This window comes from Anser cygnoides, chromosome 7, assembly GCF_040182565.1.
Source record: "Anser cygnoides isolate HZ-2024a breed goose chromosome 7, Taihu_goose_T2T_genome, whole genome shotgun sequence".
Taxonomy (NCBI): domain Eukaryota; kingdom Metazoa; phylum Chordata; class Aves; order Anseriformes; family Anatidae; genus Anser; species Anser cygnoides.
The window spans coordinates 7549771-7563919 of NC_089879.1; the positions used below are offsets into that span (position 1 = coordinate 7549771).

A 14149-nucleotide genomic window follows, 5' to 3' on the forward strand; every position below is an offset into this window, starting at 1 on the left:
CAGGTTGATGGCTGGACTTCATGATCTTGAAGGTCTTTTCCAACCTAAAAGGTTCTATGGGTCAGAGGTGTAGTCTAAAGCATGTTTTGTTTTGTTTTGTTTTTTTTTTTTCCAAAGAGCAGTCTCTTTTAAGAATTTAAGATGTTAAACAAATAGCAGAGTTGCAATACCAAAGCAAACTCTTACAGGTTGGTGTGGGTAGCTTTGATTCCAACCTTTTAGCCTCTAGTACTAGAGCCTGTGTTCATTGTTTCCTTTTCACTGAATGCTTCCAGTTCTTATGACTTCCCTCATGGCACTGCTTTGCCCGATGAAGTATTCACTATTGGTTTTATTTGTATATAGACATCGAGTCAACATCAGTTGACTCTTCTTGGCATGCAGGGTCAAGCAGGATACGTTGTGAGTTCAGCGCAGGCAGGGGGCTTCTCATGCTGTACCTACTGTTAGAAAGAGAGTTGCTTTCTAGAAAGACTCAGTTAAAGTGTCTGCGAATCACAGGGCAGAGTGCTCACTTACAAATCTGAGTCAGATGATGTTTCTTTACAATCTGACTATATTTTAAAATCAGCTGGCAGTGCAGTAGCACTGGGCAGGAAGAAACCATTCATCAGCATGTAGTGTCTGTAACTTTGGCTTGTGAATAACTAGTGTGGGAACCTGGAAAGATCTCATGGAACTTTTGTGTTTCTAATATTTTATTTTAAAACTATCTTCTTGCTTTTGCTGTGCTATAGGACAGTGTTTCAACAGTCCGAGGGAGTCTCTGGCTGTTCTCAGTTCTCCTGCCATAAGTGGCATGCTTTGCTGGCCTGTGCACACTCATCTGCAGTCTCGGCGTGGCCCAGTCCCCATTGCTGCTGTAACAACAGGGACAGGATCCTGTGGAAGCTCTTGTTGCTTGGTGGGCACCCAGAGACAGCAGGATGCAGAATAAATTCACTGAGTAATTTTTGGGGCGGGAAATGGTTGTTGTTTTGTTTTGTTTTTCTCCAAGTTCCCAAACATACTGAAAGGAGCAGATCTTAGGGAAACTGCACATGCTGACAGCCTCTGCACCTCTCAGGTGAAGCCTAGAGAGAGGTGTGATATTTGTGTCAGCGTCATGCTTCTAGACGGTTGGATTTTTTTTTTCCTAATGTATCCATTCCCTGCATCAAAAATATAACTGGTGAAGAGAAAAGAACACAAGCATTAGAAGTAGAAGGCTGAAATTGATCTGAAATGCCTTTTCCAAGGGTGTCTACACACTGATTACACAAACATGAGCTGAAATTCATTTCCCAAAGACACTTCATCATTCACATACCCAGGTAACAGTACAGTAAGAGGGCTTTATGCCAAGGCTTGCTGATGTGTATGAGATGTCTATGAATTCACAAGCTATTTCTTCCTTCACCCTGAGTTCTTTTAATCTTTCCAGAGCTCCAGAATTGGATTATTCATGTTTCCAGGAAACAAAATTCAGATGTATTTAAATTATTTACGCTGCCAGCATGCAGGTAATAGAGGTGCTGCAGTGCGTTGTTCTGGTTCCTTTCAGTGTGAGCTCAGCTCGTGTAAATTTTATTCTCAGACTCCCTTTCCCCTTCCTTCTCACCATCTTCCCCTCCACCCCTACCATATTAATACAGCATTAACTTCTTCACTTTTTTTCCAGCTGCCTTTTTTTTTCCCCCAAGCTTTAGACTCTGCTTAACTATTGTTTTTGTTTGGGGGTGGGTTTTGTTTTGGCAGATGTTTATTGAACAAAACAAGATGAAAAGGCAAAGTCAGCTGCTTCTGCAAAACGCTGCTCCTGATCAGCAGCTTTTGAAGGCTTTGGATGACAATGCTAAGCTAACCCATACATTAGAGGAAGAGAGACTTCAACACCAACAAAAGGTAAAACTAGATTACTTTTCATCTAATGCAGAAATCTTTGACAGCCTTCTGAATTTAAGGACTGCTGTGAATTGTCATGGATTTGTGGTTAAGAATTATTTGCTATCTCGCCCCGTGGAAGAGTTTACAGTCTAAAAATTAAACTTCAGAGAAAATAGTGATTCCCTCCTTCTGGGTCACTAGTAAGACATGAGTATAACAATTGAAGGTTTTTCAGCCTGAATGCTCTGGGTTTGGGGAGTATTTTTTTCTGGATGTCTCTAAAGCACAAGCTTAATTATAAGCATTAAGTGAAGTTTCTTGAAGCGGAGAAGAGGTGACAGAACAGGTGATGTAAACTAAGACAATCATAGGTGAGAGGTAAGCAGTTCCTGTTAGCAGTCTGGTCTCTTGCTAAAGAAATTCATTGCATAGAGCAGCCAGACATACTGGAACCAGGGAAAAGCTAGGCTGCAAAATGTCATGATAGGATCTAAAGTGCAAGGATCTAAATAAATATAGCCTTTGAAAATGGATGCCTAGATCAGTCTTTAACTGGGATAAATCGTCATTGCTTCACCAAAAGCCTGAAATTGAGTTTTCACTTAGCTGTGAGGTCCGTTCTTAAATCTCTGGTAATGGAGTGCTAGGAAGAGGTACACCATTCCTGGGCTTTTATGAATGCAACAGTATTAAGACTATGTAATCTCATATGCTTCTGAACTAGTATTTTGGAAGAATAGTTCCCTGTTTATAGAAAACCTCTGTATCTTTGTCTCCTTGAAGTCTAGAGCAAATTGTATGTATTTAAGGAGTTGGGAACGATTGCTGCGCTTCACCTGATTGCTGCCTCTAACGCTGATGTTCCACGCTTCACCCACTGACATCTGCGTGAATTGAGACAAGGGAGTTTAAATAGCCAAGCTATCAGTGGAAGCAGTCAGTAAGAGAACAAAAATGGTAATATTCTCATGCTTCAAATGAAGAAATAGTCCGAAACAAAATTCATGTGTTAAAAACTTCTTAAAAAGAAAAAGGGAAAGGCTTACAGCTGAAGTACTTTGGTCTAAAAGACGTATTTTAGGAAGGAGATGAGAGAATTTAGGGTTAGAATAGAAAATTCTGACGTTTCTCAGAAAAATCTGTCTAGCTCTTATTCAAAATTTGTCTTCTCTCTAGGGGTTGTAGTTCATTCCTATACTGCAACGTCATGTTCTCAGGAATAACTATGCCTAATTTGTTAAAAGGAAGGACAAAACCCACCTTTTATTGTAATTAATGCTGTTGTTTGCCAATTGTAGATCAAAGAATTGGAAGAGAAGCTGGAAAATCAAGCACTGCATAAGGAGATCAGTCGTCTTAAACAGCAGCTAGAACTTTTAGAGGAAGATAAAAAGGAGCTAGAGCTTAAGTGTCAGAGCTCTGAAGAAAAAGCAAGAGACTTAAAGCATACAGGTAACATCACGTAGTAACTTTCGTTTTAGAACTACAATCAGGTGTGTGAGCGGTGCATGTCTAAAAGAATTACACGTTGGATTTGAGACCCAAGAAGCAACAGCTTCTCTAGCTGGGTTCCAAATCTGTGCTTCACACAAGAGTTTCAGCAGTTGCCTTCAACCACAGAACAATCATGTCCAGAATGCATGTGAAAGAATAACCTTGTGAAGTTCAGTAAGGTATAAAAATGCTGTTCTAAGCCTGCCCTCAGTCTTCTTACAACTGGATGTATACATCTGAATGGGTTTCTACGTGAAAGAATCATTCATATTCATCCAAAATGTATCCTCTTTCCTACTTTTAAAAATCAGCAAAATGGAATGAGGAAAATTATTTATTTATTGCTCTGTATTTAAAACTGTTTTTAAGAAGGGCCCCTGGTGTGTGTGCCTCGCTATAAGGAGGGCCTATTTTTTATTTTGGTGTGCCTTTGCTTTTAGCCTTTATTCAGCTTAAGGGCTAAGCAGGTGCTAGTTTACAATAGCTGGTGAGGAAAGCATCTGAACCCCTGTCAGAGAAGGCCAAAACCCCTGTCCTTAGATAAGACTACATGTATAACCATGCTTTTCTGAAACATATCCTTAAGAGCAGTATTATCTTTTAAGCTTGTTAGCAGTGTTGCCTGGAAGAGCTGTTTTGTGTTGGAGCTTTACATCAGCTAGCCTTAAAAATATGTCTAGGCAGGCCTATGAGTTCTTCTCAGCTGTCTTAGAAAAGATATTACCCAAAATAGGACTTCCTAGCAACTGAGTGGTTTAGTTTTTTGGTTAATTAGTAGCTTTTTTTTGGTGTAAGACATCAGAATCGCTTTTAGAGTAGATGTGTGAGAATCAGAGAACTGACTCTTATTTTTTTCATTTCTCTTGCACAGTTGATGAACTTCAAAAACGAGTACACCAGTCTGAAAATCCTCCGCCTCCTCCTCCCCCACCTCCGCCTCCTCCTCTTCCTCCTCCGCCTCCTCCTAACCCTATACGGTAAGTGTTTAAATCAAGCGTCAAGCATTAATGTTCTTTGCTAAAGCAGAATACATCACATGAGCTTGCATGCAAGGAAGAAACGTGTCTTTAAATAAAAAAAGATTTTCTCTGTCTGCCTTGGACTTCATTTCTTCCACTCTGCCAGCAGGACACTCTCCTGTCCCACCTGCTAACAGATTTGCACCCTGACCAATTGTGAACAGTGTCTGCCATCACAAGCCTAATCAATTGTCTAGACTGTGACTTTGGAGGAGAGATACCTGACTCCTAAATTTAGGAGTTTTTTTTTTTTCCTGTTCACCTGATAGCTGTAATTATAGACTTGTGAAGTGCTTGTCTGAATCTGCAGCTAAGAATATCCCTTTGAACCAAAGGGTATGTTGGATTATTAGTGTGTGCCCCTTCCTGTCAGATACCAGTGATGAAAATGCAGTTTTCAGTTCCAACAATTGTTTTCAAAACTTAAAAACAAAAACAAACAAACAAAAAAAACCCACAAAACAACAACAGCAAAAGAAAAAAAAAAGAAAAAAAAACAAAAACACCCCATCATTAAGCAATTTGGGCAAAATCATCAAAATTAAGACTGAATTTTTTAAAGGACCATAAAAAAGCTGACCAATATGATGTATCGGGCAGTAGGCCCAAATATGTGGAGCCCTAAATAAAATATTTACTACAATGCACTGCTGTAATAGAACGTACGTACAGGAGTCTTGCTAACTGCTGGGTTAAATAATGATTAGTAGGCAGAATTCAACCCTTTGTGCATGGTGCTCTGTTTCTAGAAATCCAGTCTAAACTATTTCTGAACAATTGTGTTCCATCTTTTGCTCCTTTTACCTTCGTTAACTCATTTGATTTGCCTGCTTCTTTCTCACTAATAGAATGAATTAGCTTGGGGGTGGTGGTGGTTTGTTTTTTAAGCTTGGGTCCTTTACTAATTGGGATGGATAGCACTATCCATTTTAAGCGCTGTAGTAGCTAAATCAGAGTATTTCTTTCAAGTACTGTGAAGTTCATGTGAGCAAAGGTTGTTTCAGAACCTAGGCACTGGATGCTTTTTTCCTGGGAAAGAGCTTTGACCCCTTATCTTAGGGAGCTCACTGGGCTCTGTAAGGAGCACTGGGGAGGGATAGGCCCCACTAACACCTTCGTTGCATGTAGGAGCTTATGCTCGGGCTCTAAGATGAATCATTTCCTCGTCTGGACTTTTACGTTTTGACTGTAGTGAAGGGATAATTATTTGACACTATAAGAAGATTACAAACTTGGAGTTGGTGAGGAGATACTGATCACCATATTTAAGTGTCCTCTGGAGAATAATACTTCACTTTAACATCTACAGCTCTTCCTTCCTTTTTTTACGCTGGAACAGCTTCAGTTTGTCATGTGTCACAATGAGACACTGTCTTTTAATATTCAAATCTGAAGTGTTTTGGTTTGTGCCTAATGTCTGTTAAAAAGAAATACATTTCTCTGGTGCGTTTTGATGGGAGGCATTGTGGGGGGTAATTCAGTACGTACATCTGCATTCAAGAACAGTTAAATGAGTCTTTTGTAAGTAGCTGTATAATCAGGTATAAGCAAGCTGTTTGTGTGTCATGTTCAGGGTTCATTCTAGCAGTGTGTAACAGAGGACAGAATGACAATCTGCAGTTTCATTTTCCTCAAAGGTCTCTCATGTCAATGATTCGCAAGAGATCTCACTCCAGCACCAATGTGAGCAAGAAGGAGAAACCTCCTCAGCAGGAGTCAGGTATGGCTCATCCTTTCTCGAGTTCTGTGGATTGTACACTAGATAATACAAACCAAGCTAGTGAAAATGAACTTTGGGTACAGATAGTTGTGCAAATGCTCGCAATTGTCAACGTAACAATTACTGTCTGTGTCCCAGCATATTCATCTGCCTTGCAGTCCAGAAGTGTGGTTGCAGCCTAGGTATTATGAGCTCTGAGACTGCAGATGGTAACTTTGGCATCGTAGCTTTGGTCATGCAAGCTTCCTTGAGATCCCAAATGAATTTCCATAGCCCTCTTAAGCTATCTGTGCCCCCACAACTGAGCTTGCAGTCAGCATCAAATTTGTTTTTTCCAAACGGGTTTTAGTATGAACAATCTTTGAGGCTGCAGATCAAAAACCTTAGGGGAAGACCTAGCACTTGCTGTAATCATAAAAAAGTTCTTATCTTTCTGCTTCTCGCTGTCATGCTTGTCAGATATGCTGGAACACTGATTTCACTCACTGATGTGGCAGAAACATGTATCTTCCTTCCTTTTTTTTTTTTTTTCCTCCCCCCACTGGGGAGAGGGTGGTCATGTTTGTTACAGACTTGCAGAAGGACCTGACGAGGTGAGCACTCAGCTGGGTACGCAGATGTGTTGTGTGAAATGGATGGGGAGAGATTTTGGGTTCAATTTAGGCTCCATGCTGTTGGTATAACTAGCATGACGCCACGCAGCTTGAGTTTCACCCTAGCAATTGCTACTGCCAGTAGCAGTTACACTACAACAGCATTGAGAGGCTCGACTAACGTGTAGTGGACACTCTACAGCGTGTAGGTGCAGCCACAGCACGTCCAGTGCTCTGCACGTCCACAGGTTATCTGGAAGAAGCAGAAGAACAAACCTAGCAATCATTAAGCGAAGCACAGGCTATACACTGGACAACACAGGGAAGTTTCCGGCTTAGAATGGCTTCTTTTTTTGTGAGTTCTCCCCTCCAAAGCCTTTCCACAGAGCTAGTTTAAATGCTTCAGTTTTCATCCCTCGATTCATATCTTCTGAAATTACCACTCAAAGCTGACCGCAATGCTAATCCTTTAATAATACTAAAGAACTAAAACAAAACAGTCTTGCACTGTGGTGGCTCTGCATGCCAAGTAACAGCTGAAATTGCATTTTATTGTTGTTAATGGAAGCTGGAAACTTATTAGGTTGAGAACGGGAGTTAAGTACAGATTTACGAGTGATCATGCCTGCCTGAAGAGTCAGAGCTAGTCAGACAAGTGTTGCCAGTTAAATAACCAAGGTTTTCCTCTTTGTTTCTCTCTTCCTTCTGGAACAGCAGGAGTTTGTTTGCATTGAATTGCTTAACTCGTTTGGTGCCACTTAAACAAAGAAGGGGCCTGCAGAAGGGAACCAGGCTGAAATTATAGGTATAGGGTATGACTGTTAAGGAAAAATCGCTGTTAGCAGATGGCAGCAGTGTTGCAAGCACGGCTGGATTATCGGATGGGACCAACAAGCAGGAAGTGGGGGAAAGGAAGCATTACCACTCCCGTTAGTTAGGTGAGGAAACGAGGAGTGGAGTGGATTTGGGCAGGTTCCTTGGGGAACCTTTGGGAACTGGTTACCAGTCTGAGAGAAATAATGTTGCTGGTCTGGGAAACATGAGAGACGTGACCTTGTACTGAGATCCCTGATGAAGAGTCAATCTTATCTTTCAGTAACAGTTCAATTATGTTGCCTTCGTTTATCAAGTTTCCTTACCTTGAAGCATCCTAGGTGTTTTGATTACACCTCTTTGTTGAGACTGTTGCAAACAGTGATTGCAGGAAATATTATGAAATTTACAATGAGTTCTCAAAACTTTATTCTTTCATTATTAGCAAACTTTAGCAGTTCTGACCTTTCTTCAATCATATATGAACTGCTTCTTCTCCTAATAGAGCTTAATAGTTCTTAAAATAAAAATAAAGAAGGGGAAAGTTATTTGTTGATCTAGTTATTATGTTCACCCCGAGGCTTGTTTTGACCCTTGTTAAGGACTTGGAATGAGTGGTTTCTATCCCGTACCACCAATTAAGCTTTTATATTTGAAACAGCCTGTTTGTGAAATTAAAGTCTGACATTAAATTGGATTACAATACAGAAACTGCATTTTTATGAATCATCAATAGTACTCTGACAAGTGAGAGAGCAAAAGTCTATTTAAAATTCCTGTTATATAAGGTACAATGTTGTAGCTTTGAATAGCATCAACCATATTTCTCCATGTATTCTGTTTAAGTAGTCTTTTTTTTCCTCTTTTCAGTATGTCACATTAAGTGTCTTTTGTTATGTTACCCAGAGGGCTGATAAGTTAACAGGCATTGGTTAGGTTCATCACGCAGCCTCTAGTTCCACCTGAGTACTTTGCAGTCCTGATACAGAATCTCTTGAAAATCAGACAGTTTAAGTTTTGCCCTTTAACTCAATATTATTAAATGTGTGGTTTTAGTTTGGTCAAAGATGTTGACATAGCATTTCAGCAAAGTTCTTAAGCCCATGTGAAATACAAGCGATGTGGTGGCCCTGTAACGGGCTGCCTGTAGGCCCTGTTGGGCAGGATCAGCTTGTCCTGTGTTAATGAAGCTGTGGAAATGTCTCCTGAGCCGCAACGAACGCAATCAGTGGCAGTGGGGCCATATTCTGTAGTCCTTGGTACTTCAGCCTATGGCACTGAGCTTTCGCAGTTCCCACACAGTTAGTGGAGTTAGGGCATCCCTTGAGTTTTTGGGGATCTGGGCCCTGCTTCTGTCCAGACCACGTGCAGACTCTGCTCTTTGGCATCTGAGAAGTCCCCAGCTGCATCCTCACCATGTGTACACTGCCCTTTTATCCTTGAAGAGATTGCAATGGTTTAGCTGATAGAAAATATCCCAAATAGCCCTGAATCCAGTAACTAGAATTCCTGATAACTAGAGGTAAGATGGCTGGCTTCTGCCATCACACAGAAAATGGGAACGCCTTTTAGGTGTATATAGTGTAAGTTATCCCCTCGCTGTGGGGAACACTGAGGGTAAGACAGAGAGAGGTCTTTTAAGGAAGACCCTGTGAACACACTACTTATTCAGAGAAAACTAAGCTTATATATTTATGCTTATCATTTATGTTTTTAATAAAATTGAGCAAAAAGCATGGATTTGGATAGTGCATGAACACCATACATGCAGGCAGGAAGGACTGCTGCAGGTAAATGCCAGCTCATCACTGAAACTAATGCATGATTATGGTGACTGGCTGTGTCTGGCAAACAAGCTGTCAAAGAGGCTATCTGTTTAACATGTATTCTGTTTCTTTTTTTTTTTCTTTCTAATATTCCTCTGTAGTTCATATTTGGAATGTGATATGCTCTTTGATTTTGGAACAGGTGAAGAAGTAACAGATCTGAAGAGACAAGCTGTTGAAGAAATGATGGACAGAATTAAAAAGGGAGTTCACCTGAGACCAGTCAACCAGTCAAGCAGACCTAAAACAAAGGTTTGGAATAAATTGCAAAGCAATGCTATTAACTGAGCATAGTAATTTATACTGAAAACAAATCAGATTTTCTACAAAGCATACAAAAGAATACATTTGCCGTGCTTTCCTCTTTTGCACTGCTTGATTTTGAATAAAACAAATTAGGGCAGCATATATCTGAAGGAAAAAAAAGTGAGACCAACATTACATAAGTAGAAGCCCAGTTTCTTTGACACAGAAAGGAACTGAAAGCAAACCTATTGTAAACAAATGGCTGCAGAGAAAGAAAAAGCACAGAGGGAATAACTGAATTGGTTAAAGGGAAAGATCAAGAAGTATACTGTATTTAGCAATATTTTTATGCAGCACTCCTAGCCATATTCATGCACTGATGCTATACAATACTGCTTGCTGTCTTCATAAAAGTATAATCTTTCTTTACGTGTGGGCTGGGATTTACCATGTTAATTGTTGAGCTGAGACTCTTCTCTTCCACTATATAAGCAAATAGCTTGAATGTTAGCCACAGACTTGTGAGAGGGCAGAGCACAGGAAGGTGATACAATTGCATGCCTGTGCAGTAGATCCTTGTGCAAAGTCTGCCACGGTCCGTTTCAGCTGGGCCAGATCAGTAAGCATGTGTTTTTTTAACATATGTTTGTTATGTTTGTTTACAGCCAGAGACACCAAAGCCTTCTGAAAGTGCAATGAAAGAATTAAAAGGGATTCTGGTAAGAAAACGTGCAATTTATATTTCAGTGTTTTCTTCACTTTGAGCTGACAGACCTGCCGTGCAAAATAGCTAAGTATTTGAAAGCTCCGCGTTAGTATTTTGGTTTGAAGCTGCAGTTCTCTAGTGAATCCCCTGAACATCTCCACTTTTGACTTTGGTCCTACTGAAAAAATGGTTTTTGTCTTGTTAAGAGTTTAATTTGGAGAAAACTAACTTGTTAACTCAGCTCCAGGTTTGTACGTTCCTGCCGCTAGGGGGGCTGTTATGTTCTGCACCTGCCATAGGACCTTTGGAAACTTTCCAAGTACTCACAGTAGGGATACTTAGGGAGGGAAAGGCACCTGCATAAATGTAGTCCAAAGTAACGCCCCTGGACTGCACAGGTAGTAGATGGAGGGTTCTCATCAAATTTCGTGTTAGCATAGACATAGCTTAAATGGAACAAGAGCTCTATAGTCTGTATTTGTATGCAGAAGAAACCGATTCTGAATAGCTCTCCAAATACCTGTTTGTCAGTAAACAGAGACATTAGGCTTGTATTTGGTCCTGCTCAAGTAATGTGCTTAAGCTGGCTGTTGTTCTGTCCTTAAGTCGTACATTGCATTGCTTATTTAACTGGTCGCTTCTCGTGCACAAGTGCTAACATTGTATGAAACAGTCAGAAGTAGCCATAGTTCTTGCTCCCTGATTTTTGTAATCCCAAAGCTTTTAAAGTTGAAGTGCAACTTTGGTGTGTCAAGTGAAATTTTGCCTTTGTAATGTGAAATACTGTAAAATTCTGCCTATATCAAAGCAAAACACTTCAAATCCACTCCACAGCAGGTAGGACTGTTTATCTGATCATCCATTATAGCACCTAAATATCCCTTTTAAAAATTAACTTCAGTATTTTTTGGGATGATGCAAGATACAGCAAAGGAGTACAGCAAAGGGAGTAGCCACTGCGATGATAATAATTAACAGTGATTCTAAATCGTGAGTGTGGGACCAAGGACGTGTTAAACTGACTGTTCTCCAGTCATGTGAAAGCAGCAGAAGAAGGGAAGAAACGATCTAGAGAGCTACCAGACCTTAATGCCACGCTGTAATTAGAGGGACACATAATTAAACGTGGAGGTAAATAGAAAAGGAATAAAATGTGACGTGGAGATTGTTTTAAAAGGAACTCCATAAGTATATCCATGGTTTGCTATGGTGTGCTATTTGGACCTGTGTGGACTCAACAGCCCCGCTGAAGGTCCTTTCGTTTCCTAATAGCTGTTTTATTTCTTTGACACTGTACCACTGACATCAGGGGAGACTTGATTATGTGCTTCAGAGGAAGCAGAAAGAGACCCACAGTCACTGTACTTCTGTGTCTAGCTTGCTGCTTGTGAGCCCTTTAGGATTTTTGCAATATAAGACATACTATATAAAATCCAGTTCCAGTCTGTTCTTGAGACCAGTCATTATGCACAGTCAGACAACAAACATGGGGGTGGGATGTGATGGAGTAAACGTTTGTTGTTACTCTGCTAATTATGCATTTCATGTAGACCTCCATATAATTGTTACAAACAAAACATTTATGTTCTGTAAATTGCAGAGTTGGAGCAACTCGGTTGCTCAAGTTGCTTTCAGATATGTATGTTTGCACAGATAGGGAGCACACTGCTCCTTAATAACGCACCTCCTCAGCTAAGTTTCCACCCAGTATATGGAAATAGGCCCAATTTTATGCCAGATCAGCTAGATTATAGGATATAGTAATGTTGCAGTTACATCTAGTACATGATGACTTTTTCAGATGTGTGCGCACCCAAGCACAACACAAAAACGTACTCAAGTGCAAAACATGCTGGAACAGTGAAATATGTGGCTTTTTGCTAATGGAGGCAATGGACAGTGTTTTAAGATCTTTTAAGGGGGAGGAAGGTGGTAGTTCTCTGCAAACACTGAAGTTTGTTCATTGGTTATCCACGGCATCTTTAAGCCTTGTATCAACCCTCTAAGGTAGGTAAGCGTGGTTAATCCATAGATAGGGAAAGCCCAGATAAGGGGAGGAATGGTAGCCAGGGCCCCGATGTTGTGCTAAAGGGAGAGCTTTGCACTCTAATTTAGAGGTGCAGTTGTTTTCCCAAAGTTTAAAAGGTTCTCACGTTGGGCATATGGGGTGTTTGGCAGGGCTCAATGTATACTCAGAGAGCTTTTCATGCCTATTTCCTGCCATAGGAAACACTGAACAAATCCACTAGTTCCCGAAGCTTGAAGTCCCTTGAGACAGACAGCGGTGAAACAGAGCTAGAACGAGTTCTGCGACGCCGGAAAGTGACTACTGACCAGGACAGTGGCGGTAAGTGGCTTGACTGCTTCAGAGGCCTCTTCCTACCCCTGCATTAAGTGACTCTTGAAGCTTTACTTTCTCTTCCAGACCATTGCCGTTTCAGCCATTACAGAGAGCCCTGCCTACTTCTACATTGACTCACGTCCCCATTATGCCTCTTGCTTTTCATCCCCATTTTCTCCAAGAGATGCCTCTGTCAGGATTTTCTGTGTATGCAGCCACATACACACAGATGCCTCTGTCCTGACGGAGCTCTGACAGTGTTACTGGAGCATTACTAGCCTGAGCTTCCTGTGAAAATGTTCTGGAAAGTAATGGTAACCAGAGCAATGGGGTTAGGACTGCTGTTTTGAATTAACCTCCTCTGCAGAGCAAGGGCTCTGCAGTTTTTAAGATATCCGTATCACCATCTCTAAGAAACTGTTGATGTTCTGCATGGTTAGAAAGGCCGTCTGTGCAAGTGTAAGTCCATGCCATCGTCCGTGCAGATGTGGCTGGTTTTAATGTCAGTGAATAGTTTTAGCTCGGACTTTGTAGGTAGCCAGTTCACTGATTACTCATTAGTATAAGAACATATCTTTTGTACGTGGGCTACCTCTCACCCCAGCTGCACTTCAGGCTGGGAGAGCACTGATGATTAGTGACTTGGTAGTGCTGTGTTGACAGCAGGACTTAGAGCCACGGAAAGCAGGGGGATCGAGTGCACAACTGTGTCAATACAGCAGGCTGTGACAGTGGAACAAGAAAGGCTTAATTTTAAGGCTGAGAGAAGAGAAGCTGCAGATAGGGTGTTTTGATGCTCTTAAAAAATCTGTTTTGATTTCTGCAGGTGACTTGAATACTGTTCTTCTTACCTGTTGTTTCTAGAGCAATCAACAGAAGCATTAAACTTTCTTTGGGTTTTAGGTCCCACTGGAGTCCTGGCCACATCAGAATCAAAATCTGAGCCTGTGCTAGGTTCAGAAGCCAGTGCTGCACAAACGGCGTTGAACAAGAAAGATCTGGAGACAGAATTCAGTACCAAAGTATCGGATTCAGGTCCTGTTTCTAACCAGCTTAACGGTGTCGCAGGTTCCAAGGCTACGTTACAGTAAGTAGCATATGATTTTCTAGGTATATTTCAGTACCAGATCTGTTTAGCTGATGTGTTCTGAAAGTGAGTTTACATCAATTTTGGTTAATAGGATAAATGTACTATCTATAGCTGTTTATCAGTGACTCCTCAAATAACTCACAGTCTCACTTTAGGAGATGAATTCTATGTACGAAAGCTCTTTTCCTGTAGAATCTGTGAACATTGCTCGTAAAAAAGTTCATCTTCTCTGCCACAAAAAAAGAACTCAAGAGAGGGATAGCAAAGTTGAAGGTTTTTTCCATATCCTGAAGAGAAGAGGGAAATTATATAATTAACTCTTGATCCAAGAAAAAAAAAGTTCTTGAGCACAGTTTTTTCAAAACCAGAATCATTTAAGTCATATTGGTCTCTATGCAGCTGTGCAGTTTCTGTTGGATCAAAATGAATGCAGAC

General features: G+C 40.8%; 1 protein-coding gene across 2 annotated transcripts in view; it reads left to right on the top strand.

Annotated features, from left to right (window-relative positions):
• Nucleotides 1-14149, top strand: part of SHTN1 (shootin 1) — a 61699-nt gene that overhangs the window by 37978 nt on the left and 9572 nt on the right. For both annotated transcript variants that reach the window (XM_067000165.1, XM_067000164.1), the window contains 8 exons: nucleotides 1738-1884; nucleotides 3165-3318; nucleotides 4232-4337; nucleotides 6017-6099; nucleotides 9474-9583; nucleotides 10243-10296; nucleotides 12510-12630; nucleotides 13528-13711. In XM_067000165.1, coding sequence (XP_066856266.1) covers nucleotides 1738-1884; nucleotides 3165-3318; nucleotides 4232-4337; nucleotides 6017-6099; nucleotides 9474-9583; nucleotides 10243-10296; nucleotides 12510-12630; nucleotides 13528-13711 — 959 coding nt within the window. The remainder of the gene's footprint in view (nucleotides 1-1737; nucleotides 1885-3164; nucleotides 3319-4231; nucleotides 4338-6016; nucleotides 6100-9473; nucleotides 9584-10242; nucleotides 10297-12509; nucleotides 12631-13527; nucleotides 13712-14149) is intronic.